General features: G+C 45.2%; 1 protein-coding gene across 1 annotated transcript; it reads right to left on the reverse strand.

Moving 5' to 3' along the window:
- Positions 1-517: 517 nt before the first annotated feature.
- Positions 518-26,444, reverse strand: LOC143768284 (uncharacterized). The gene is made up of 7 exons (XM_077256977.1): positions 26,316-26,444; positions 17,351-17,500; positions 17,042-17,221; positions 16,835-16,958; positions 16,654-16,751; positions 16,368-16,455; positions 518-1,593 (listed from the first exon to the last, which is right to left on the reverse strand). The coding sequence occupies exons 1-7, from the start codon at positions 26,442-26,444 to the stop codon at positions 572-574; spliced, it is 1,791 nt and encodes a 596-aa protein (XP_077113092.1). The 3' UTR covers positions 518-571.
- Positions 26,445-27,799: the final 1,355 nt, after the last annotated feature.

A 27,799-nucleotide genomic window follows, 5' to 3' on the forward strand; every position in this document is an offset into this window, starting at 1 on the left:
AACGAATAACGGTGACAGACAGAAGGACAGACGGAAGTGACCCTTAGACAATTATATAGTAGATTGACCTATATTCAAGCGAAAGTAGACAAAAAAACTAAAATTATGTATCATGTTATCCGAAACAGTCAGAAAACCAGTCACATATTGGCAGATCCCAGATCTCAAACTATATAGTTTGTAAGTTTATAAGCTACTCCAGTGACAAGAATAGATGAGTCGCCTATCGTGAGGACGATGAAACCCGTAGAAATGAGAGGCTTGGAGAGTGAGTATGTATACGTCACCTCATCCTATATACTGAACTGTGGCGTACATGTTTTTTCTATTAGTCACCTACTGACTAACCTTCAGGGGGTGAATTATGAATATAGTTTTACATTTGGAATTAATAAAGCTTACTTTTATCCTTTTGTCAGCAAACATGAGGAATGACCAGAGACAACTCATTTCAGAAGATTCAATTGTGGTTAAAACTATTCCAACATTATGAACATAAAAAAGGCTTCTCCCCATGTGACGTCTCTGATGTTTATTAACAGTAGATTTCCAAGTAAAATATTTCACCACATTATGAAAATGTAAAAGGCTTCTCCCCTGTGTGACTGCTCTGATGTCTAACAAGAAGCTCTTTACGTTTAAAACATTTCCCACATTCTGAACATGAAAAAGGCTTCTCCCCTGTGTGAGTTCTCTGGTGACTAACAAGATTCCTTTTCTGGTTAAAACATTTCCCACATTCTGAACAGGAAAAAGGCTTCTCTACGGTGTGAGTTCTATGGTGTATAACAAGATTCCTTTTCTGGTTAAAACATTTCCCACATTCTGAACAGGAAAAAGGCTTCTCTACTGTGTGAGTTCTCTGGTGACTAACAAGATTCCTTTTCTGGTTAAAACATTTCCCACATTCTGAACAGGAAAAAGGCTTCTCTACTGTGTGAGTTCTCTGGTGACTAACCAAAGTTGATTTGTGGGTAAAACATTTCCCACATTCTGAACAGGAAAATGGCTTCTCTCCTGTGTGAGTTCTCTGATGTTGATAAAGGTTTGTTTTCCATTTAAAATATTTCCCACATTCTGAACAGGAAAAAGGCTTCTCTACTGTGTGAGTTCTCTGGTGACTAACCAATTCTGATTTTTGGGTAAAACATTTCCCACATTCTGAACAGGAAAAAGGCTTCTCCCCTATGTGGATGCTTTGGTGTCTAACAAGATTCACTTTGAGAATAAAACATTTCCCACATTCTGAACAGGAAAAAGGCTTCTCCCCTGTGTGAGTTCTTTGGTGTATAACAAAATTTGATTTCTTGTTAAAACATTTCCCAGATTCTGAACATGAAAAGGACTTCTTTGCTTTAGGAGCAGTTTGTTTTTTAATGCCTCTTTTGTGACTTTGATTTTCCTTAGTAGACAGTAATGAATCAAAAGATGGGACCTGTTTCATAGGATCAGACAACAGATCTTTGCCGTGAATGGATGATGATATATCTGGAGTAATGGCATTCACTTCAGTTGTATCTTGTGGGATCTCAAGATCATCAGATATTAAAATTGATGATGTCAGCTGTCCCTCTGATCTCCTGGCACAGTTATCTGCTAAGATAATAAACAATTATTTGTTAATAAAATATCCTTGAGTTTTATATTTTTGAACATTTCTACTTAAACTGTCCATAAAAATGTCAAGCTATGTAAAACAAGCTTTAATTACACTATGTAACAATTATGTTTTTTCCTGGGTAGACTGTTTTCTTAACCATAAAACAAATAGAAAATAGTTGTAGTTCCAGCAAAACTTTGCTTCTGTGATCAAGATAATGAAATTTTGAAATTTTTCTGTTTTCAGTAAAAAACGGTTTTTACTTACCGGTAATAGGATTTTACAGAGTCCACGACAGCACCCCTACGAGAGACATTCAAAGACTAATCACCTGGGAGGGACTACAGTACTAAGTACTGTACGGCCAAACTCTATGTTGGCCTCAGATGATAGATCAAGACGGTAATGTCTATAAAAGGTGGAATGGGATGACCACGTTGCCGCCTTACATATTACATCTATGGAGACGTCCGCTCTTTCCGCCCAGGATGAGGCCATGGCTCGAGTAGAGTGGGCTCTGATGCCGTCTGGTGGAGCTTGGCCCTTGGACGTATAAGCCAAATGTATCGCATCTCTTATCCATCTGGCGATAGATGCTTTTGTTACACTCGCCCCCTTCCTTGGGTTCTAGAATGAAACAAACAGAGCCCTACTCTGCCTCCATGGTTCTGTTTTGTGCAAGTACTCTAATAATGTTCTTCTAACATCTAGCATATGACATTTCTGCTCTTTCGCTGAGACTGGATTGTCACAGAATGATGGTAAGAAAATTTCCTGACTTCTATGAAATTTGGAGGCTACATTTGGTAGATATGCTGGATCTGGCTTCAACACTATTCTATCCTGAAAGACCGTTAAATAAGGGGGGTCTATCGACAATGCTTGCAAATCACTCACTCTCCTAGCGGAAGCCAGTGCTATCAGTAGGGCTGTTTTTAAAGTTAAATTTTTAATGGAGACAGACTAACGGCTCAAATGGGGGTTCTGTTAAAGCATCCAACACTAAATTTAAATCCCATGGTGGTAGTTTAGGAACATAAACCGGGTTACTACGTTCGGTGGCCTTAATGAATCTAGATACCCATCTGTTTCCCGCCACATCGCTGTTATATAATGCCCCCAAGGCCGATACCTGGACTCAGAGTATTTACCGCTAAACCCAATTCTCGGCCCTTCTGTAAAAATTCTAGAATAGCCGGAATTGGAACCCTGCCCGAAAAGGGATGTTGGTAGAAGGCAAGGAACTTTTTCCAGGTTTTACAGTAGATCTTAGTGGTAACTTCTTTTCGGCTATTTAAAAGGGTAGATATCAAAGCTTCTGAAAACCCTTTCCTCCTCAATAACTCCCTCTCAAATTCCACGCCGTCAGATGCAGGGATTCCACATTGGGGTAACGGAATGGACCCTGAGAAAGAAGTTCCGGACTGGCCGGCAATACCCAGGGGTCGGTCACAGACATTGCCCTGAGTAGAGAGAACCATGCCGCCCTGTGCCAGAAGGGGGCAATCATGATCACTCTCGCCCTCTCCTCCCTGATCTTTCTGAGGACTATAGGGATCAGACACATTGGGGGAAATGCATATGCCAGAGGGAAATCCCAGTGAATCTGAAGGGAGTCTATTACACAGGGTTTGTCCGCTACCCGAAGAGAAGCAAACTTCCTGGTCTGTCTGTTCTCTCTCGTTGCAAATAGGTCTATATCGGGCAATCCCCATAGGTCTATTATCTGTTTGAACACCCGTCGATTTAGAACCCATTCTCCCTGACGAAGAGAATGACGGCTGAGGTAGTCTGCCTCTGTGTTGAGCTCTCCTCGAATGTGCACGGCTGAAAGAGAGCAAAAGTGAGCTTCAGCTATGTCGAGTATGTCTGTGGTGGTGTTCATTAGAGACCTTGATCTTGTCCCTCCTTGATGGTTGAGATATGCTACTACTGTTGTGTTGTCTGACTGGATTCTTACATGTGAATCCCGCAGAGATGGGAGCCACCTGAGTAGAGCCTTTTTTACAGCCGTAAGCTCCTTCCAATTCGAGGACTCTTGGGCCTCTAAGAGAGACCATTGCCCTTGAGTCCAAACATCTCCTATATGAGCTCCCCAAACTATCGGACTGGATTCGGTTGTGACCGTGTTTTCTGATACTATACTCCAGTGCACCCCTTTTTCCAACTGTTTGGTATTTAGCCACCATTTCAGACTGTCCAGAGTGTTGGTGGAAAGTCTGAGTCTTCCGCCTAACTGACCTTGAAGACTCCTTTCTGCATCCAAGACTTGGGCCCGCAATGCTCGAGTGTGGAATTGTGCCCACTGGACGTATGCAAGATGTTAAGGATCCCAAAAGGGACATCGCGTCTCTCAAAGTCAGATCTGTTTTTTTTGTCACAGCACTGACTTTGTGCACAATCCTCTGTTTCTTTTCTTCCAGAAGAAAACATTTGATTTTCCGAATTTAGCAGAATACCCAGGAAAGTTTGAGTCGTTGATGGTTTTAATCTTGATTTTTCCAGATTGACTAGCCAGCCTAAGTCCTGTAAGGAAGATATCACATGATTTAGGTGTTTTTTACATTGAAGAAACAAATTTCCCACTACAAGGAAGTCATCCAAGTAGGGTATGATTAATGTATCTTGTTCTCTGACATGGGCCATCACTTCCGCCACAATCTTAGTAAACACCCTTAGTGCCATAGATAGACCAAATGGCATCACAGTAAACAAAGTGTCTGACCTGGTTGTTTAAGCGCACCGCCATTCTGAGGTATTGTTGATGATCCTTGTGAATGGGCAGATGGTAATACGCATCCTTTAAATCCAGGACTGTCATATAGCATCTGGGAAAAAGAAGTTTAGTCGCCGTTTTAATTGATTCCATTTTAAAGGCATGGTATTGTAGATACTTGTTCAATCTCCTTAAATTTATGATGGTTCGAAAGGATCCATCTGGTTTGGAGATCAAAAATAAAGGGGAATAGAACCCTTTCCCCTGCTGATCTTTTGGAACCTCTACTATAACTTCCTTTTTTCTTAACATCTGAACCTCATTTTCCAGGGCCTTCTGTTGGTCTAAGGAATCAGGGGCAGTCAAAATATAAAAATCAGAAGGTATCTCCTGGAATTCTAATTTGAATCCCGATTTAACTATACCAAGAGCCCAATTGCTGGAAGTTATTCTGGTCCACTGTGTATAGAAGTGTCTTAACCTGCCCCCTACTGGAAGACCTGTATTAATGGTAATTTCTTCTACGTCTTGAGGAAGATGATGCTGTATTAAGGTCCGAACCTCTCTTCCTCGGATCCGTCGATTCCCAGTCTCGGTTTTGGTAAGGTCTTCGGTATGGGAAGCGTCTCTTGAAGGTATTCCTAAAGGTAGGATTGAAAGCTTTAGGAAAACCTTTCTTCCTATCCTCAGCTTTAGCCAGGATGTCATCCAATACTGGGCCAAACAGGTACTCACCCCTACACGGAATAGTACAAAGTTTAGCTCTTGCCTGGGCATCCCCCTTCCAAGTCTTAAGCCATAATGCTCGGCGGGCGGCATTTGAGAGACCTGATGATCTGGCTGCAAGTTTCAGGGAATCCACTGATGCATCCGCCAAATATGCCACCCCCTCACATATTTGGGATAGGGAGTTCAGTATTTTGTCTCTAGGTACTTTGGATTTCAGCTGTTCCTCTAGCTGGGTTATCCAAACCATGACAAATCTAGCCGTGCAAGTACTAGAGATTGCAGGCTTAAATGCTCCAGACGATGCTTCCCAGACCTTCTTCAAAAACATATCCGCCTTCCTATCGGACGGATCTTTCAGAAGACCTACATCCTCCAGAGGCAAGGTACCTGCCTTAGATGTAGAGGCCACAGCTGCGTCCACCTTAGGGACTTTCGACCATTCCGCCAAGTCATTATCGTCAAAGGGATACCTTCTCTTTGCAGATGACGGCAAAAAACCTTTGTCCTGTTTATCCCATTCCCGTTTAATGAGTTCTTTAACTGTATCTACTACCGGGAATGACTTACGACTCTTCTGGCACAAGCCTGCAAACATTATGTCTTGCGCAGATCTTGGTTCCCTGTTGTCTGCCACACCCATGGTTGCACGGACTCCTTTGACTAACATATCCATATTTTCCACTGAAAAACATGGCCTTCCCTCTTCATCCGAGGAGGATGGTGATGAGGGGCGAGAACATTCACCCTCCTGTATAGATGGGCTAGATCCAGGAGATACGTCCCTGACCGATCTCTCATGGCGGCTGCCCTTAAGGGAATAACTTATTTCCTCCCTGATGACTGCTCTGAGGTCTGATGAACGAAGTGGAGCTTCTTCCTCTAAAGTCTGACAGATGCAAGCCTGGCAAAGCCTTTTAGTATAATTGTCAGGCATTGGAGTCGTGCATAAAGCACATTGCTTATGCTTAGATTTAGTTGTCTTTTTACCCTAAAACAAAGCACAAAATAACGGACCATATCAGCATCAGGTGTATTGTTAACACTCACCATAAGGCTGAATTCGTGAATACCGGTTTTGGAGGAGAAAGATCTCTCTGTGACGCTGGGGCGCTCCCCTGCCCCCGTACCACTCTGCTGCTGCTGCTGCATGAGCGGCCACTACCGCTCTTGCTGCGCTGCTCCCGCACCTCTTCCTGAGGGTGCTCTGTGCCCCCTAACGAGGACATCTTGCCGCACAATACATTCCATAGGCGCCGCCCTTTCATAGTTGCAGCCATACTCCTCCCCCAGAAGTGTAACAACCTCTTCCGGGTTCACCAGCGCCGGTGATACGCAGACCGCACGCTAGATCTGCGGACCAGGACGGCACTGCCCGACTCCTGGAGCACGTTCCATATGGCCAGACGAGAGGTGGTCTGCATGCAGGACACACCCGATGCTGCTTCCGGGCCCCCGATTCTGCCGTTCCTAATAGACACCGCACAGAGGCATGGTGGACCCGGGTAAGTTCATACTGCAGGCTCCCGCCGTCCGGACAGGAACCCAAACTGGAGTGGTGATGGGGACCGCCCCTTTAAATTCTGTAGGTTCCTGTCCGGAAGGTGGGCGGATCCCCTCTCTCGTAGGGGTGCTGTCGTGGCGATAGGAAAAACTCGATTCTTATTCAATACGGAGTAGTCTTCTTGAATATTCTTGAACTGCTAGAATTGTGCAGAGCTTTCCAGAATTATCTAGAAGATTCTAGAAACTTTTAGAACTTTCAAGAATATTCTAGGACTGTTCAATAGTAGTCATGCAAGTATAAAAGCACAGATGACTCGAACCAACATTTCGGTTTGTTATTGCTGAGTAACAGAAAAAGGAATCGTAAAGAGCAATTATTTTTTTAGATGGCATCAAGAGGTTGTTTGCGCCAAGCAGATGCATTTTGCTATGTGTGTGGACAATTTATAAAGACAAGAGCGAGAAAGTATTCCATGAAAGCATGTCGTAAGATGTGCGAGGCCTACAAGGCATATTTCGGCATGCCTGTCGGGGATCAAAACAAGTCCTGGGCACCTCATTTCACATGCGAATATTGCAAGAAATCTCTTGAAGGTAAGGTGAACAATTGCTACTCGTTTAGATGGCAGTGCTTTATTTTGTAGAATTTCAATGATTTAGGTCTAGTACAGTTTAAGGAGTTGCAATTAACAACATTTTCACATATTTCAATGCACTATAGTAAAATATGTATTAAGTAATGTGTAAAATTTCATGCTTTTAAATTTATATAATAATTATATCTGCTATGTTACAGTTTGGTACAGGGAAGAAAAGAGCCGTGAAGTTTGCTATCCCGTGAATTTGGCAGCAACCGACCAACAGCTCAAGCAACTGCTACCTCTGCATTTTGGATCCTGCCAAACGTCGCACAAGCAAGAATGCGCCTCAAATAGTTTATCCAGACATTACTTCTTCTATTGCCCCAGTATCGCACTGCCCCGAGATACCTTTTCCATCTTCCCCGAAGAGGGATCAGCCATCTTCAGGAAAAAAATAGTAAGTCGGACAGCGAGGAAGATATTGGAGAGCAAGATTATGTTTTCACAGATGCGGTTGAGGAGAGAAGGCCATTTTTTCCTAACCAGAAAGACGTCAACAATCTAATCAGAGACCTTCGTCTTACCAAGTCCAATGCTGAGCTTCTGACATCCAGGCTCAAGCAGTGGACCTTGTTGGATGAAAGTGTGCAAGCCACAGATCAAAGAAAGCATCACCAAACATTTTCCAACTTCTTCTGTTGAGAAGATGGGTTGTGCTTCTGCAACAATGTGGCCGGTCTTTTTGAGGCTATAGGTATCACTTATAACCCGAGTGTCTCCGCCTATGGCTCACTCTTTGTATCTCAAGGAGGACTACACCAGTATCAAGATGTTGCTTAGTGCCTTGAAGTATGAGGACTATGGATGGGAGGTCATCGGAGACTTTAAAATGGTGGCATTCCAGATGGGCCTTCAAGGCGATTTCACAAAATTTCCTTTGCCTCTGGGACAGCCGTGACACTAAGGCACACTATCACAGAAAGGACTGGCCACAGCGGACCGAGTTCTCTGTGGGGAAAAACAACATCAAGTGGGAGCCGCTGATAGAACCTCTGAAGGTGCTGATGCTACCACTGCACATCAAGTTAGGCCTCATCAAGCAATTTGTTACAGCTCTTGACAAGGAGTCAGCAGCTTCAAGTACCTCCAAGGTCTCTTTCGAAAGCGGTCAGAGGCAAAGGTCAAGGCTGCTATCTTCGTCGGACCGCAAATCAAGAAGATCATAGAATATGACTAGTTTGCCAAGCTGCTGAACAGGACAGAGAAAACAGCTTGGAACAGTGTCGTTGCAGTGGTTCATGGCTTCCTGGGTTATCACAAGGCTGAAAACTATGTGCAGTTGATTCAGACTCTTCTAAAGAATTACGCCATAATGGAATGCAGAATGTCTCTCAAAATCCATATCCTTGACGCTCATCTTGACAAGTTCAAGGAGAACATGAGAACTCAGAGGAGCAAGGCGGGCGCTTTCATCAAGATATATTGGACCTTCAATGTTGTTACCAAGGACAGTATAACAAAAACATGATGGGGGACTACATTTGAGGGCTTCTTCGAAAAAGCGATTTGCAGTAAACTCGCATATCTAGAACTTCCACTCATTTCTGAACCTTTGAGAGTTTTTTGACTGTCTTTGTCTATTTACCATGCAAGTTTTGACATTTTTCTGGGCTGTGGTCATAAAATCAAAGTTTGTGCTGAATGTAGTCGTTTTTCATAAGCAGTTGAAATATTACACTTGGAAGCCAGGAACAAAAATTGTGTTACATGGTGTTATTTAACAAGACAATGACTGTTCACAGTCTAATAGAAAACCTTGCTGGATGAGCCAGTAGTGCGTGGTGTTCAACTGCTTGTTCATTCTGCCTCCCAAATATCGAATAAAAAGAAACCAATCAATGTTATGTAGGCAAAAATAATATTAATTCTCATCTCACAAAAAACAAGTCCCCACTCAGGTCTATCATCTGTCAATGGAAAAACAGAGGTTCCCACACCACTAGTGGTTCAAAGGTTGTTGAAAAGTAACAGAGTTTATATAAACCAATCCAGCAAAATCCGCTCTCACTTCTGAGTCTTGCAGTGTGCTCAAACAACATTTAGGATCCCCGTATTTAGCAATATTATATAGTGAGAAGAATCCACTTAATTTGCGGTGTGTGACTCCTGGAGCACAATCTGGGCACTATGTGCTGGGTAATAAAATGGCAAATGTGTAATTTTCACTCTCCAACATCCACTGCGTGTTAATTTCTGGAAAGTGGCTGTGGAGTCAAAATATTCATTCCTCCTACACACGTGGTCTGAATTGTTGGTACCCCTCGTTTAATGACAGAAAAATCCACAACGGTGGCAGAAATAACTTGAATCTGACAAAAGTATTAATAAATAAATAATCTATGAAAATGAACAAATGAAAGTCAGACATTGCTTTTCAACCAAGCTTCCACAGAATTTAAAAAAAATAAAACTCGTGAAATAGGCCTGGACAGAAATGATGGCACCCTTAACTTAATATTTTGCTGCACAACCTTTTGAGAGAATCACTGCGATTAAACAATTCCTGTAACTATCAATGAGACTTCTGCACCTCTCGACAGGTATTTTGGCCCACTCCTGAGGAGCAAACTACCCCAGTTGTCTCGTGTCTGAAGGTTACATTTTCCAGACGGCATGTTTCAGCTCTTTTCAAAGATACTCACTAGGATGTAGGTAAGGGCTCATAGAAGGCCACTTCAGAATAGTCCAATGTTTTCCTCTTAGCCATTCTTGGGTGCTTTTAGCAGTGTGTTTTGGGTCATTATCCTGTTGCAAGACCCGTTAACCTGCGACTACGCCCAAGCTTTCTGACACTAGGCAGCACATTTTTCTCTAGAATCCCTTGCATTGTACCCTGCACAGATTCTAGACGCCCTGTGCCAGATGCAGTAAAGCAGCCCCAGAACATAACAGAGCATCCTCCATGTTTCACAGTAGGGACAGTGTTCTTTTCTTGATATGCTTCATTTTTCCGTCTGAACACAGAGCTGATGTGCCTTGCCAAAAAGCTCAATTTTTGTCTCATCTGTCCATAGGACATTTTCCCAGAAGCTTTGTGGCTTGTCAACATGTAGCTTGGCAAATTTCATTCTGGCTATTTTATGATTTTTTTTTTTTCAAGAATGGTATCCTCCTTGGTTGACTCCCATGAAGTCCACTTTGGCTCATACAATGACGGATGGTGCGATCTGACACTGATGTTCCTTGAGCTTGAAGTTCACGTTAAATCTGTTTAGAAGTTTTTCTGGGCTCTTTTGTTACCATTTGTATTATCTGTCTATTAGCCATCAATTTTTCTCCTGCGGCCACGTCCAGGGAGGTTGGCTACAGTCCCATGGATCTTACATTCTGAATAATATGTGCAACTGTAGTCACAGGAACATCAAGCTGCTTGGAGATGGTCTTATAACTTTTACCTTTAACATGTTTGTATATAATTTTCTTTCTCATCTCCTGAGACAACTCTTTCCTTCGCTTCCTCTGGTCTATGTTGAGTGTGATACACACCATGTCACCAAACAGCACAGTGATTATCCATAGCCCTATATACAGGCCACTCACTGATTCCAAGATTGTAGATCCCTGTGATGCTAGTTAGTGGACACACCTCATTATAACATGTCCCTTTTGTCACATTATTTTCAGGGGTACCATCATTTCTGTCCAGGCCTATATCATGAGATTTATTTTTTGAAAAATTCTGTGGAAGCATGGCTGAAAAGCCATGTCTGATTTTAATTTGTTTATTTTCATAGATCTTTTATTTCTTATTACTTTTGTCAGATTCAATTTATTTCTGTGACCAGTTAGTTTTTAAATCATTAAATGAGGGGTACCAACAATTTTGACCACATATGTACTGTGAGGCAGTAACCCCTGTTACAGCTAGGGGGTGCTGTTTGTGCTCTCCAGAATGTGCATGGAGGCATAGTGAGGCCATGAGGGCATACTGCAGACACAGGTGTGGCTGTAATTAGAATAGTGAAGCATGGACTGATTAAAAACCCTGTAGTAGAGGGGGAGGTGTGTCAGTGTTGGTTTGGAAGCAGACAGAGAAGTTGTCTGCAGAGCTCGTTGTGTGTGGAGCAACACACGGGCAAAAGAAACGGACACCCTGTGTCCCGGGCTGTCTTGTGTTGCCAGGCTGCAATCCGGAGGATTGCGTGAGATGCACGGCGTGAGTAAATAGACATGGAATCAGTGGGCGGTTGCCCCAGGGAAACTGGACAAAGGGAAGTCTGGCCTGTGTAGGGACTGCAAAGCAAAGCCGGTTACTGTGTATTTCTAATGGATTGTGTGAAGAATCTGTGTACTGTACATTTTCCTTTGGCCTGGATGAAGAAGCCGTTTAATGTGTATTGCCCTGAAAAAAATTACTAATGACTTACTCACAGACAAAGCTAACAGACAGTTCTCCATCCTCCTCCTTCTTGACCTGTCCTCTGCTTTCGACACAGTCGATCACTGCCTACTGCTACAGATTCTTTCTTCCCTTGGCATCAAAGACCTTGCCCTGTCCTGGATTGCCTCATACCTTTCCGACCGCACATTTAGCGTTTCCCACTCCCACACCATCTCCTCATCCTGCCCTCTCTCTGTTGGGAGTCCCTCAAGGCTCTGTCCTAGGACCCCTACTTTTTTCCATCTATACTCTTTGCCTAGGACAACTCATAAAGTCCCATGGCTTCCAGTACCACCTGTATGCGGACGACACTCAGATCTACCTCTCTGGCCCAGATATCACCTCTCTGCTGTCCAGAATCCCGGAGTTTCTGTCAGCCATATCCTCCTTCTTCACCTCTAGCTTCCTAAAACTCAATGTAGACAAAACCGAACTCATCATCTTTCCCCCATCTAACGTATCCCCCCTACCTGACCTATCTATTATGGTAAACGGCATCACGCTCTCTCCCGCACCTGAAATTCACTGCCTCGGGGTAACTCTCGACTCTGCCCTGTCCTTCAAACCGCACATCCAAACTCTTGCCACCTCCTGGTCGCCTCCAACTCAAAAATATTGCCAGAATCCGTTCCTTTTTCAGCCCACAATCTACCAAAACTCTTGTGCATGCCCTCATCATCTCCCGCCTCGACTACTGCAACACCCTCCTCTGTGGCCTCCCCGCTAACTCTCTTGCACCACTCCAATCTGTCCTCAACTCTGCTGCCCGGCTAATCCACCTCTCTCCTCGCTACTCCTCTGCTTCTCCCCTCTGCAAATCCCTCCACTGGCTCCCAATTCCCCAATGAATCCAGTTCAAACTACTGACACTGATCTACAAAGCCATCCACAACCTGTCCCCTCCCTATATCTCTGAACTAATCTCCCACTATCTTCCCTCACATAATCTCCGATCCTCCCAAGACCTCCTACTCTCCTCCATACTTATTCGTTCCTCACATAACCGCCTCCAAGATTTCTCCCGAATATCCCCCATCCTCTGGAATTCCATGCCTCAAGACGTCCGACTATCCACCACCCTCGGCTCCTTCAGACGGAACCTGAAAACTCATCTCTTCAAGAAAGCCTACAGCCTGCAATAACCATTCTGCCGCCTCGCCATCGCCAGAGCCGCCACCTCGCCCCTACCTTCTGTCTCTTCCTCACTATCACATAGAATGTAAGTCCGCAAGGACAGGGTCCTCTCCCCTCTGTACCAGTCTGTCACTGTAAACTTGTTTACTGTAAACGATATTTATAACTCTGTATGTAACCCCTTTCTCATGTACAGCACCATGGAATTAATGGTGCTATATAAATAAATAATAATAATAATATTGCTAATAGACTGTGTGAAGTAACACAATAAAGAATACTTTTTGTTTGAACTTGCCTGGGTCAATACCATTTCACTGTGTATGGACCTGCCGCTGCATCACAGTACAGATTATAACCCTCAGTGAATTAATTTATTAAATGGAATCACTTTATGAGAATTTCGACTATTCTAGTTTTGTGTCATTTAGTCATATTAGGGTTTCTGCATATGGTGCATCCAATCTCATTTGGCACTCAAAAATGTCTGCAATTTAGATTTATTTCAATGCAATCCCAAATTCATAACGTTTAGGTCTGTTACTTAGACCTTCCTCAGACAGACTGCTGAAAGTTGAAAAGCATCAACTGTAAACAGCGCGTGGTAGAGGATAAGCTGTTACCATATAGGAGCTTATCCTCTGCCACGCGCTGTTTACAGTTGATGCTTTTCACCTTTCAGCAATCCGTCTGAGGAAGGTCTAAGTAACACACCGAAACGTTATGAATTTGGGATTGCATTAAAATAAATCTAAATTGCAGACATTTTTGAGTGCCGGATTTTTTGATTTGTGCATGATAAGGGAGTGGTATCCCTCTCCGAACACCCCCCTAGTTCCAGAGTGACGTGCACTATATTTTTATATGACTTCATCCAATCTCATCTGGGATCTGTTCCTGCTGTCCAGCTGGAGTAATCTGCTCCCTACTTCAGCCAATTGAAAAGTACCACACCCTACTAAAGCTCAAAGCACATGGCCGGAATCTGCCAGAAACAGCGTTGTTCTCCTCTGGTTCAGTCCTCTGTGCTCAGCTTGTGTATTTGTTTCCTGCTATGACCGTGGCCCATTTACTGACTACTCTTGTGTCTTCGGATTCTGTATTCTGTATTCTAGTTCTGACCCAGCTACCTGACTATTCTCCTTGCCATCTAACACCACAGAATAGCAGTTAACACCATGGTCCAAGCCTAGGGGTCCCAGTGTAAGTCCAGATCCATGTAATGGTGTTAAAGGCCGATGAGCAAGGCAATCCTTGGGATATGGAAAGCAGAGAAGATAGTGCCAAGCATGTTCATGGTGGAGATCTTTTGAGCTGCCAGTTGACCACGAACAGTGCTCCCAATACATTGTGTCTGCAAACTATTCCAGCTAGATCTGCATTCAAACAGCTAAATGGCGCTCCTTCCCTTCTGAACACGGCCATGTGCCCAGAGAGTAGTGTACAATCGTATGTAGGGTATTGTGAGAAGCTGGAAAATAATTTGTAAGATCCATTTGTTTTCTATTATCCTTTGTGAATAATTCCAAAGTTATCACCACATAAAGTGACCACGTCAGATTGTAAAAATGGGGCCTGATTAAGAACACAAAACTGGCTGCGGGAAGAGGATAAATCAGAGGATTCTGGACACTACTGTAATCAGGAACTGACTATAGACAATAACATCTACTGAAATGCTCAAACTGAACAGTCTCCATCAGTAATAAATGAGGAGCTAGTGGTGAAACCTCTCTGGGGTAATTAGAGCACGGGGCTCGGTGACTTCACAGTCTAAACTATCGGAAGCTCCAATATTTTCTGTCAGATGAGTTTCAAGAAGAAATATTACACATTTATAGAGAACTGTGTATAATAGTGCAGAGCGGAGATGTCTTATAGGGAACCTGTCAGCAGGATTGTGCTCAGTGACTACAGACACTGTCAGGTTGGTGCCGTTATACTGATTACACCGATACCTGGTGATGAAATCCGTCTTGTGGTTGTTGATTAATCTGTATTTGTAGTTTTCAGTTAATGAGATTCTCGTGCTCTGGGGTGGAGCTGTGGGCGGGGCTTTATGTGGTGCTCTGGGGCGGGGCTTTATGTGGTGCTCTGGGGTGGGGCTTTATGTGGTGCTCTGATTACATATTCATCTGTATTGGCTTATGACAGGTCGCTGATCCCTCACTGTCCTGCCCCCCATTTTTACATAATGCATATAATAGCATTGATATTATTGGTGATAATGCCTATAATATTGTGGCTATTGTGAGGCTTAGAAAGAAAATTACATCCAGCAAAATGTCACCGGCGATGGCGGCGCCTGCGCAGTCTATAAGTAAGAGATAGATGCTACTGGACAGGCGCCGCTGGTGACATTTTGAAGAATGTAATTTTTTTTTCTAAGCCTCACAATAGCCACAATATTATAGGCATTATCAACAATAATATCAACACTATTATACGCATTATGTAAAAATGGGGGCAGGTCAGTGAGGGATCAGCGACCTGTCATAGGCCAATACAGATGAATATGCAATCAGAGCAGCACATAAAGCCATGTCCCACGCAGTAAATCCGTCTGAAGGTGTTAAATACAGTTACAACCAGGAGCGCTGCTAATGCAGCCGCTCCCAGCTGTAAAAGACTGGGGAATGAATGAAATGAAGGCAACGGAGCTTCGGTGACTAGCGGTGCAGTCACCGAAGCTTCGCCCCCTGGTGGCGTAAACTCATAGGAAATGTAACTTGTGAATTTTTCTTAATATTTTCTCACGCTACAGTTAAAATGAGTTTATGCTACCAGGGGGCGCAGCTTCAATAACCATGGTCCCTCCCTAGGCTATTAATATCTGCCCTCAGTCACCGGCTTTCCCACTCTAACGGCGAAAATTGCGCGGGAGCCCACACCAGTTTTGTCCGTGATTTAACCCTTTAACATTTAGAGCTCCCAAATTTTGCACACACACTACTAACATTATTAGTAAGGAATATGTAAAAATATAATGGATATGAGATGGTTCACTGTATGTAAACCATGTCTCATATCCTGTCAGGTTCGGTAAGGACTTAAAAAAGCTGAAAATTGAATTACCGGCTTTTATGATATTTAGCGCAGTATGAAATATGAATATGTGTATATATATATGTGTCTCACTGACATATATACAGTATATGTCCATTTTGCAAGCCGGTGAGAAAATCTCGCCGTACGGATGCCATACGGAGGTTTAAATGCACAAAATATGCAGCCACACCTTGCCTACGGATGACATACGGATCACTGTTCGGGGAACATTTGTGCATATTACGGCCGTAAAAAACAGACCGTATTTTTATACGTTGTGTGTGACTCCAGCCTCACTCTGTATTCGGTGTGAATCTTTAAACGCGCATTGGCCTATATTGGGTCAGGTACAAGCAATCATATAGATCTCACTTTAAGGGATCACCCTCACAGTAATACCAGGGGGTAGGTGGATCTACCAGGTTGTAAGTTCTATAGAAAAGGGCTTTCAATGCCCAAAGTCATTAGAACAGTTTTGGGTGGAGGAGAATGTTGTGGTCTAGAGGCAAAATGGTGATCATGGTAATACGGCCGGACTACACCACCGATAAAGCAGCCACAGCCGGTGACTGAGGAGAATCTGTGACCTCTCTGCATTTAGTGGTTACTACTCACCTGAGTAGCCATATGTGGGAATATCCTCTTTACACCACTCATCTCTCACATAGGTCTCTGTAGTATTAATATGGGTCAGATCTTCACCCTGAAACAAATATTATAAAAGTCACCGACAGATGGAGAAGTCACATCTATGATCAGCTCTAATCCTGCCATCTCCACCGTTCTCATCACACAAGTATAAAACATATAATACTGATGGGTAAAACAAGACTGAGCACAAGACCTTCACCGGCGTCTACACATCATAGGGGAGATCTCCTGACACCTTCTCTCCGTCTACCTGATGATCCTGAGGAGCATTGGGATCTTCTTGGTTACAGTCTTGTGGAAGAAGAGGACTGGGACATCTCTCTGGTGTTGTCCTCTTACTGGATAGATCTGGAGGAAACACATACAGGGAGTGAATTCATTCTTTACATACAGATAATTATAGGCTGTGTGTATTTAGTCCTGTCTATTACCTGGAGATGTGAGGGGCTGGGGAACCTCCATTATGACGTTCTTGTACAGATCTCTGTGTCCTTCTAAATACTCCCACTCCTCCATGGAGAAATAGACAGCGACATCCTGACACCGTATAGGAACCTGACACATACAATGATACCGTCATCCCCCCGATCCCTTCATAGTGTTACTGTATAATGTCCCAGCATTCCCAGCAGTGTCACCTCTCCAGTCAGCAGCTCAATCATCTTGTAGAGGAGTTCTAGGATCTTCTGGTCATTGATGTCCTCATGGATGAGGGGGTGAGGTGGAGGCCCCGTGATTGGGCTCAGGGGTCTTCCCCATCCCTCAGACACAGGGTCCTGACAGCGATCACTAGAGGTCTTCTTCACCACTGTGTAATTCTGGTAATGGAGAGACACATTAATAAATCTCACTACAGACATTTCCAGAGTCCTCACCTCTCCAGTTCTGTCCATCTGTTATTCCCATAGATAAGGATGATGTAATGTGACGTCATCAGAATCTCTCACCTCTCCAGTAAGCCGGAAGAGGATCTCTAGGGTGAGGTGTAATATCCTCTCCGCCATCTTGTCTCTGTCCATATCCATCTGTGATGGGTAAATCAGGAAAATTCTCTTTTGTCGAAGATCTTCACTGAGAGGATCCGATATTGTAGAGACCTGAATGAGAAGATGAGCCGATGTAACATCATAAGAATCCTGTGTAATAATACAATTACTGGAGATAATAAGGGAAACATATGAGGAGATTTATTATTTTACAGTATTTAGTTTCCTTCTTTACATCTACTAATAAAACCTATATATTTAGGCCACAGACAACAAGCAGTTTCTTCCTCGGAGTCGGCAGCTGAATACGTTCCTCATAGACTCATCTTCCATAACGCTAATTCTCATCTCATTTACCGACCCTGGAATCGGCATTATCAATACTGCAGGAGATATTCATTACACGCGACATGAGAAATAACTACTTCATGGTGAGGACGACATCTTCATCTTCTACTACGGCTCTAGAGACATATGTGGCCAGAGTCGGTCACTGACTCCATCCCCACCGGCCGTCTATATGAAGGTTTCCCGTCTTCCCCGCACTGTAATCATCTATCACGTTAGATCTCAGGTCAGACAGAGTTTGGCTGAATGCCCCCCGCCCCCAAGTACTCGATAGTATGGGGCGGCCTAGTTATTACGATACTTACATGCCTAATAATGGTGTCTGGGCTGCAATGTATGAAGGTCTATTAGGCCAGAGGCAGCGTCCAATAAGTTACCTTTTACCGCCCCCATACACATTAGACTGAAGTTCCATGAAATCACTGATTTCGGGGGTTTCGGCGACCATATAATGTATTTGGGGGCCTCCCGACAGATGATGTCAGGGCAGAGAAGGATCTGACATCCTGAATTTCAGAGGATAATCCGCTTGTTCTTCCTGTAGATAATCCTCCGCTAGAGGAGTCTGGAGGCGACTCTCTCATACAGACCCCAGGAAAGCTGGAATATTTGTGTGTATGGGGGAGTCGGGAGAGATGGCCGTCTGCCAAATGACCGTTCAGCCAACTCTTATCTCATGTGTATGGGGCCGTTAGTATTACACTGACAGCAGTGATGATACACGGCACTACAGTAGTACAGGGCATCACCGGAGCCATCAGAGGCTTGTATGTTGTATGATCGCACTGATCAGAGGGGGTTAACAAAGGGTTAAAGTGAAAAACATCATAGTGTCAGCAACAAGAAATATCCATCACTATATGGAAAGCAGAGTCACTGCACAATGTTAGTTACGTCTCGTCCATAACTACTTTATTATACTCTATTATCCTGTACACAGTGGAGGAGACAGAAATCACAGGTCTGACAGCAACAGCTGGAATTGGGCCCTCCAACGCAAAGAAAAAAAATCTATATATATAAATCTGAGTGTGTGTGTGTGTGTGTGTGTGTGTGTGTGTGTGTGTGTGTGTGTGTGTGTGTGTGTGTGTGTGTGTGTGTGTGTGTGTGTGTCAAGCCACGCCCATTCCACATAGCAACCAATCACTAAGCATCTTTTATTTCACTAGAGCTGTTTACAAGAAGCTGAGCTGTGATTGGTTGCTATGAGTAACCGTTTTCCCACAACACCTCAGCAGACACTGACCGGGTGGGAGACATCTATCATCCCTGGGAACATAAGCTCCAGCCATTGTCTGCCCCCCAGAAAGGAGCAGAGAGCACATGACAGAAATGAATCCCCCTCCTCTATTACTGCCGCGCTCTATTGTTACCGGCGTAGAAAATCGCATCATCAGCGGCCGCACACAGAGCCGCACTGCCAGGTTACATAACAGCACATCTCCAGGAACTCCCTGCTCAGCGCCACCCAGCTCGGGACTATGGGAAGGAGGATGTGTGATGGGTATATGGGCACTGGGCTATGGGATGGAGGATGTGTGATGGGTATATGGGCACAGGACTATGGGATGGAGGATTTGTATGATGGGTATATGGGCACGGGACTATGGGATGGAGGATGTGTGATGGGTATATGGGCACTGGGCTATGGGATGGAGAATGTGTGATGGGTATATGGGCACGGGACTATGGGATGGAGGATGTGTGATGGGTATATGGGCACGGGACTATGGGATGGAGGATGTGTGATGGGTATATGGGCACTGGGCTATGGGATGGAGGATGTGTGATGGGTATATGGGCACAGGACTATGGGATGGAGGATTTGTATGATGGGTATATGGGCACGGGACTATGGGATGGAGGATGTGTGATGGGTATATGGGCACTGGGCTATGGGATGGAGAATGTGTGATGGGTATATGGGCACGGGACTATGGGATGGAGGATGTGTGATGGGTATATGGGCACGGGACTATGGGATGGAGGATGTGTGATGGGTATATGGGCACTGGACTATGGGATGATGTGTGATGGGTATATGGGCACAGGACTATGGGATGGAGGATGTGTGATGGGTATATGGGCACTGGGCTATGGGATGGAGGATGTGTGATGGGTATATGGGCACTGGACTATGGGATGGAGGATGTGTGATGGGTATATGGGCACTGGACTATGGAATGGAGGATATATATGATGGGTATATGGGCACTGGACTATGGGATGGAGGATGTATGATGGCTATATGGGCACTGGACTATGGGGTGGAGGATATGTATGATTGGGATATGGGCACGGGACTAAGGAATGGAGGATATGTATGATGGGTATATGGGCACTGGACTCTGGGATGGAGTATATGTATGATGATATATGGGCACTGGACTATGGGATGGAGGATATGTGTGATGGGTATATATGCACTGGACAATGGGATGGAGGATATGTATGATGGGTATATGGGCATGAGACTATGGGATGGAGGAATTGTATGATGGTATATGGGCACTGGACTATGGGATGGAGGATATGTGTGATGGGTATATGGGCACTGGGCTATGGGATGGAGGATGTGTGATGATCTCCCGCTACGACGACTGCAACATCCTTTTCTGTGGCCTACCTGCTAACACCCTTGCACCTCTCCAGTCCATCCTTAACTCTGCTGCCCGACTAATTCATCACTCTCCTCGCTACTCCTCCGCTTCTCCCCTCTGCAAATCTCTTCACTGGCGACCATTCCCTCATCGCATCCAGTTCAAATTACTAACACTGACCTACAAGGCCATCTATAACCTGTTTCCTCCATACGTCTCTGAACTAATCTCCCCTCACATAATCTCTGGTCCTCCCAAGACCTCCTTCTCTCCTCCACACTTATTCGCTCCTTACCCAACCACCTCCAAGACTTCTCCCGAATATCCCCCATCCTCTGAAATTCTGTGCCCCAACACATCCGACTATCAACCACATTCGGATCCTTCAGGCGGAACCTGAAAACCCAACTCTTCAGGAAAGTCTACTGCCTGCACTGACCCTGCTGCCTCCTCACCACTACCGGAGCTACCACCTAACCATCACCAGAGCTGCTGCAACCCCCCCAACCTACTGTCTCCTTCCCCACCATCCTGTAGAATGTAAGTCCGCAAGGGCAGGGTCCTCTACCCTCTGTACCAGTCTGTGATTGTTAGTTTACTGTAAATTATAGCTATAATTTGTACGTAACCACTTCTCATGTACAGCACCATGGAATCAATGGTGCCATATAAATAAATAATAGTATATGGGCACTGGATTATGGGATGGAGAATATGTGTGATGCGTATATGGGCACTGGACTACGGGATGGAGGATAATCATTATAATTTGTTATAATTAACCACAGTTAGTTACTATGCCAGATGCCAAGATGTGACCGTCCAGGCTGAGAACCACTGATGAATGAGCTGCTGGGTACGCAGAGTCAGTGACTAGTGGTGACGTCACTGAGGCTGCGCTCCCAGCTGGGCTGAACTGTGGTGACCTCAGTGAGATCCCCGCTAGGACCATGAGAAAGTCGCACAGTGCAGAGGCGAGTTTAAATTCACCGCAGTGAAATTCTCCCGGTGAACTCACCTCTGCACCGTGCGACTTCCTCACGTTGTTAGCGGGGATCTCGCACAGCCCATGCAATTTTTTTTTCAGAAAAATGATCTTTTATTAAATACATGTACAGTAAGCCGCGCACACTGTACTAATTGTATTTGTCACTGACATCTATATATCTACCTATTCTATTTACTGTATGTAATCCATGTCTTCTATCCTGTCGGCTCCTGCTGTGATTTTACACTACTTCGGCTGGTGAATTACCGGCTTTTCTTCTATCTATGTAATATATATACACTGTGTCACTGACATCTATAAAAGCAACCTTCCTTCTCACCCCCAATGGGGGTGGTTTTTGTTGTCCTTTCTCATTCTCGAGTCCTCTACCAGAGACCTGGGAGTTTGAGGGTTCTGCACAGGTTCTTAGTTGTTCCCAGCATTGCGCTTTTCTGGACAGAGAGCTCAGATGTTGCTCCTGGGATCTGTTGTAGCCATTCTTCCAACTTAGGGGTCACTGTCCAAGTGCTCCTATCACCACTGGAATCACTGTTGCCTTCACCTTCCACATCTTCTCCAGCTCTCCTTTGAGGCCCTGGTATTTCTCCAGCTTCTCATATTCCTTCTTTCTGATGTTGCTGTCACTTGGCACTGCCACATCTATTATCATTGCTGTCTTCTGATCCTTGTCTACTATCACAATGTCTGGTTGGTTAGCCAACACCTGCTTATCCATCTGGATCATGAAGTCCCACAGGATTTTAGCCCTTTCATTCTCCACCACTTTTTCTGGGGTCTCCCACCTGGACTTAGGAGGGAATTAGCCCATATGCTGTGCAGATGTTCCTGCATACAATTCCAATTTGGTTGTGGCGTTCTGTATACGCTGTTCCTGCTTTCATTTGGCATCTGCCACTATGTATTGGACGGTTTCTGAGGTTTCTTTGCATAGTCTGCACCTTGGGTCTTGTCTTGTGTGGTAGATTCCTGCTTCTATGGATCTGGTACTTTGTGTGGCTCTTGTGCCGCTATGATTAGTGCCTCTGGCTTTCTCCAGCCATTGGTAGGATTTCTCCATGTCAGCCACCTCCATTATCTGTCGATGTTACATCCATGCAGAGGGTGTCTTGCCATGGCGCTTCATGTTCCTGCTCTTCCTTCCAGATCTGTTGTTGTTGCTGCCTTAGGCTTTCTCTCAGCATCTCATCTTTTGGTGCCATTTTTCTGATGTTTTCCAGGATACTCCTTGTTTCATCCGTGATGGTGGCTTGGATGCTTATCAAACCTCGAACACTCTCCTTTCTGTTGGTATACAATCTTTGTGTGTTAGACTTAGAATGGAGACCTCCATCCAGGGTCGGCTCCAGGTTTTTGTGGGCCCCGGGCAAAAGAGTCTCAGTGGGCCCACATACCACGATTCATGATGCACAGATACGGCGGAGAAATTAAGATATACTACATAGGGCCTAGCCTTCCCCCTCATCCTTCACATAGGCAGATATGCACACACACAATATGCAGACATGCATACACACACACACACACACACACACACACACAATAAGCAGACATGCACACACACAATACGCAGACATACACACACATACAGTACTCAGACATGCACACACACACACAATACGCAGACATGCACACACACAATACCAAAGCAAAAGAGGGGAGAAGCCAGCGCTGCCTATGGTTAAAACGCAATACATATTGATTTCTAACTGTATTTTCAAAATGAGACATTTAGCAAACAATTGATCAATTCTTTGAGCTACCCCGCCACTTCACGGCATTCTCATAATGGGGCAGTCCTACTCTATGTTTTTTATATTCGCTGTGCCAGAGAGGCCTCCTAAACGAGTTAAAAGCAAGACCACATTAAATGCAAGCTGTACCTGGAGCATTACTGAATCACTCCCATGGTGCAAGAGGGGCAAGCGAGGATAAAGGTTGACCAGGTCCAGGCATAGACATTTCAGGTCCAACCTCCACACTGCCCAGCCAGCACCACAGATAAAGGGTGAGACAGGCTGAGACACAGGTGCATAATTAAACAAAGCCTAGGGCAGGGCAGGGCTGCTGTATGTGTGTACAGCAGCCTATCAATCACGGAAACACAGAAAGAATGGCGCACGTAACCCAGCGCGCACGGCAACAGTGGTGGTCAGCCACGTACCAATATCAAAGCAAAAGCAGGTTGGACCTGAAATGTCTATGCCTGGACCTGGTCAACCTTTATCTCTGCAGCTGTGTCTGCTACTAATGATGCGGTCAGGCAGACACTGTGCCTTTAACTTTGCTTGTGTGTCCGCCCGGCCGCGACATCGCTGCACAGTGCACGGCCATGTTTATTTAAGTGACGGCTGAGCTCAAGTAATGCCGAAGCTGCTGGGGGAGCGGCCCAGGCCCCCTGGTATCCCGGCCACGAATGGGCCCCCCATTTGTTCAGGGCCCCGGCACTTGCCCTGGTACGCCGGGTGCTGACGCCGGCCTTGCCTCCATGCATTGTGAGGACTGGAGCTTTCGTGTCTTCACATCTGCAGCTTCCATCTCTTCTTTTGGCCAGCACACTATGCCAGCAGGGTATCTGATAACTGTCAGGGCATATGCATTGATGGCGTGGATAGGATTCCTAATAGAGGCCCTATCAGCAGCTAATAATGTTAGAATCACTGAAACAGAAAATTACTGCAGACGGCAGATCTTAAAACTTGCCACAGAGGAAACGCATCGTAGAGCTAGATGGGAAGCTATGGAGGAAAGGAACCTGCTAGCTAAGGCTCAGTCCCGTACAGCTAGATCTATCAATAATGGACCTATCAGAACAGGAACTGTTGTTTCTTTCAACCTGCACAAAGGATGGGGGTTTATTAGAGAACAAGGAGGACATATGGAATTATTTATCAACCGCAGAGACGTGGAGTCACACCTCTTAAGGGGACACCCTGACCGTGATCTGTACCAGGTGACAAAGTGACCTATACCCGGCACCATGGAGAAAGGGGATACTATGCCCTACACGTTAAACGGTGCCCAACACAGCAGATTCGTACCCGTGTAGCCACTGATAGTGGGATGCAGACCCGGGCTTCACAGACAGTTTTCTATGGAGTCACCTGCACCAAAAGACTTCCCCAGTCAGGAAGCTGTGCACACCAGGACCTGCCCTGGAAGAAACTATAAAGAGACATTCACCTGCGTAAACGTAATTGTGTGAATATGTTATAATGTTTTTCTTTACAGTTTAGATGGACAGTGCTACTTGAGGACAGTATTATAAATAGTTTGGTACCTGTTCAGGTGCCCCTTATTAATACTGCCACGCGCTGGTAGCGTGAGCAGGACTGTAAGTATACCTGGATTGCTTTTCAAACCTGGAGCAGAACTGCATGGCGTAGCAGAGACCAGGACTGGCCAATGCACCTTGCTATCCAAATGTTTGCACTTTACCTGAGTGCACTTATATAAATAGATAAATGCTTATGTAAAGTTTTGTTATGCAACGTTCAAGAACCGTACCTCCCATAAAGGGATGCTTAGCTTTTCACCAGTTAACCTGTTGATATGCATGTCTCAAAAATTGTCTTTAACCGGTATGCTTATGTTTTCCTTTCCCAGTCCAGGAGTACTGGAGTTAACAGGGGGGAGTGTAACACCCTAGGTAACCGGTTGTTACAGTGATGTTGCCTTCTCTTCGGGGAGGGCGATATCATGCTTGGAGGCAAGGGGAATTCTTTTTACCAGGTAAGGCACCCACACACAACACATTCCAAATCCAGGCAAGAAGGGGAAGCTCAGGACCCGGATTCAGGGGAGCTTCCCTTAGCTATAGGCATCCTGGTCTGGAGGAGGAGCTAGTTAATCTCCAGGAGGGAGAGATAGGAGAAGGAAGTCTGGAACTGAGTGCAGACAACGGAGCCGTGCAGCCAGAGAAGTGCTGCAGCTACATGGAAGACAGAAAACCCGAGGGGTTGAATGTGGTGGAGCTACAGAGGAAAGGAGCAGAGGAGAGATAAAGGGCTCAGAGGGGAACTGCGGCCGGGCACCCTCAGAACCAGAGTGCAGCAACCTGGTACCGGGAGCCCGAGGTTGTGTCGTTCTCCAGGACGCACGACAGAACCGGAGGGTTGAGAACTTTAAGTGGTCGGCCCACACAACGCCTGAGATGGAGAAGCACCTGAAGAGCCTGGGTCATGATAGAGACCCTGTAAAACTGCTCAAGCTGCCCGCCATGCAAGTACCTGTTCTAGGACAGGGGAAAAGAGGACTTTGCCTGTAAGCTTCAGGCAGCAGGGACCTCATACAACAGCGCAAGGAGGAAAGGCTCACGGAACTCAACTGGGAAAGGGAATCTTCCATTGCCTCCGAGCCGGCCGAACCACAGGACACCTGTACCTGGTACTCTGGAATGCACTCCTACCATCAACACTACAACACTGTGTCTTCCACTAATTTACCGGCAATCTACCACCTCTGCCATACACCTTGGGAGCCCTGGAGACCCCACTTCACCTGCGGGAAGTGTTACCGACTAGCCGCCATCTCATCACCCCAGGGGACCCCTTTAAGCGGCGTCGGTCCCCACTGACCGAACACCACAGGTGGCGCCACAAACAATAGACTTTATTCACTATTCCCCTTAAAGGGAACCTGTCACCCCCCCCCAGGGGTTTTATCTACAAGAGCCGCCTTGTGCTGCACTAATGCTGCAGTCTGTCAGGGGGGCTCTTATAGTCCGGGGCCCTGCAAACGCTGAAATAATCTCTTCTAATGTGCCCCTCATACGTGTATTTGTCAGGGGGACACAAACACCTCCAGCCGTCACTCAGGACCTCTGTGCGCCGCCTCCATTATCTTCATCAACGTCCCCGGAGCCTGCACTGTAAGCTCAGGAGAGTGGCCACAACACCCCCAAAAGAGTCTCCTCCGTGCAGAAGGGGTTAATGTCCCCGGCTGCGCTCAGTACTGGGGAATCTCCACATACCTCCACCTGCAGAGCCGCACTCCACAGATATGGCTGCTCTGTGCGCACAGGACCTGTGATGAGGTCACAGGGGGAGGAGTCAGGGGTCACGTGATCCGCAGTGAAGACGCTACAGGTGAGAGCAGCCATATCTGTGGAGTGCGGCTCTGCAGGTGGAGGTATGTGGAGATTCCCCAGTACTGAGCGCAGCCGGGGACATTAACCCCTTCTGCACGGAGGAGACTCTTTTGGGGTTGTTGTTGCCCCTTTATAAGAACCATAACGTTGTTGTTCTGTTTCCTGTAATAGATACATACGAGCCAACTATGGAGGACAGGAAGTGAGGAGCGGAGTGTTCTCCTAGTACAGGCCCCTTTCTTGGCCCCACACAGTGTGATGCCCCCATTATGCCCTGTAAGCAGGTTCTGCCCCACACCCAGCTGCCTCGGGCACTTTACCAGGAGCTGGTGGGTCGCCCGCCTAGGCAGTGGGGTACACCGAATTCAAGTTAGTCTGCAGTTAGCTATTAGTTATTAGTTAGCTATTCGATTTTCCATGCATGGTGAATTATACATAGAGTGGATATTGTTTGGGTAAAATTTTGATCAGGACTTTGAGATGTTTATTTTGACTACTTGTGGTCCTGGGTTATTCACATATATCGCTTATGTCGCGCATAATCAAACGCACTCAATCGTACATAAGTTCAATTTGAAAAGAGGTACCCTGGACCACTAGCACTGAAAATGACGAGATCAATGTCCTGAATAATATTTGCCAAAAAAATATCAACTCTATGTGTAGTTCAGAAGTTATTCACGTAAATCTCTTATGTCGCACATAATCAAACGTACTCAATCTAACAAATTTTGCCAGAAAAATTCAGAACTCTATTTATTTTTGAAGAATTATATAAAATATGCTAACTCCACATGTGAAACATTTTATCGGTACCTCACTGTTTGCTATCACAACTTACTTGAAGTTTCCATAAGGTTTTAACCCACTAATCTATGTTTAATTCAAGGGTTGTTGAACAGATGCTAAGTTTGTGTGTGAAATTACACTTAATAAAGTTTTATGTCATCAAATTATTTATATGTAATTGTAACGTCATTCTTAACCTTTTTTTAACTTTACATAGTGGTTCTTGTGTAGACATGGGGGTAAGTGGGTGCTCTCGTCCGCTGGCCCGACCGCCTTTACAAAGACAGCATGGGCCATGGCTCATCCCAACTGAACGCCCGACCTCCACAACAGTGGGTGGAACACTACTCATACAACACAGGGTGAGGGAATCACAATATTAAGACTTTCTGGGATCTCCAAACAATTAATGGCATATATCACACAACCAGCAAAACACAAAATGTAACAGGCAACAGTTTCTCACCCTTCCACTGGCTCACCAGGAAGTATAACATCCATTCATCAGAGCTTCCAGGGCTACTTACTCCAAGCCAGCAGCACCCCACTTTCGGCGGGCACCCACCGAGAACGGAATA

The sequence above is a fragment of the Ranitomeya variabilis genome, chromosome 4 (assembly GCF_051348905.1).
Source record: "Ranitomeya variabilis isolate aRanVar5 chromosome 4, aRanVar5.hap1, whole genome shotgun sequence".
NCBI classification, from domain to species: Eukaryota; Metazoa; Chordata; class Amphibia; order Anura; family Dendrobatidae; genus Ranitomeya; species Ranitomeya variabilis.

Excerpts from the sequence above, each read along its gene's own strand:
- LOC143768284 (XM_077256977.1), bottom strand. The coding sequence starts at position 26,444 with ATGGCTGCTCTCACCTGTAGCGTCTTCACTGCGGATCACGTGACCCCT. Across the intron at positions 17,222-17,350 it reads TCTTCCGGCTTACTGGAGAG|AATTACACAGTGGTGAAGAA; the intron begins GTGAGAGATTCT and ends CTCCATTACCAG. Across the intron at positions 16,456-16,653 it reads ATGCTCCTCAGGATCATCAG|GGTGAAGATCTGACCCATAT; the intron begins GTAGACGGAGAG and ends TATTTGTTTCAG.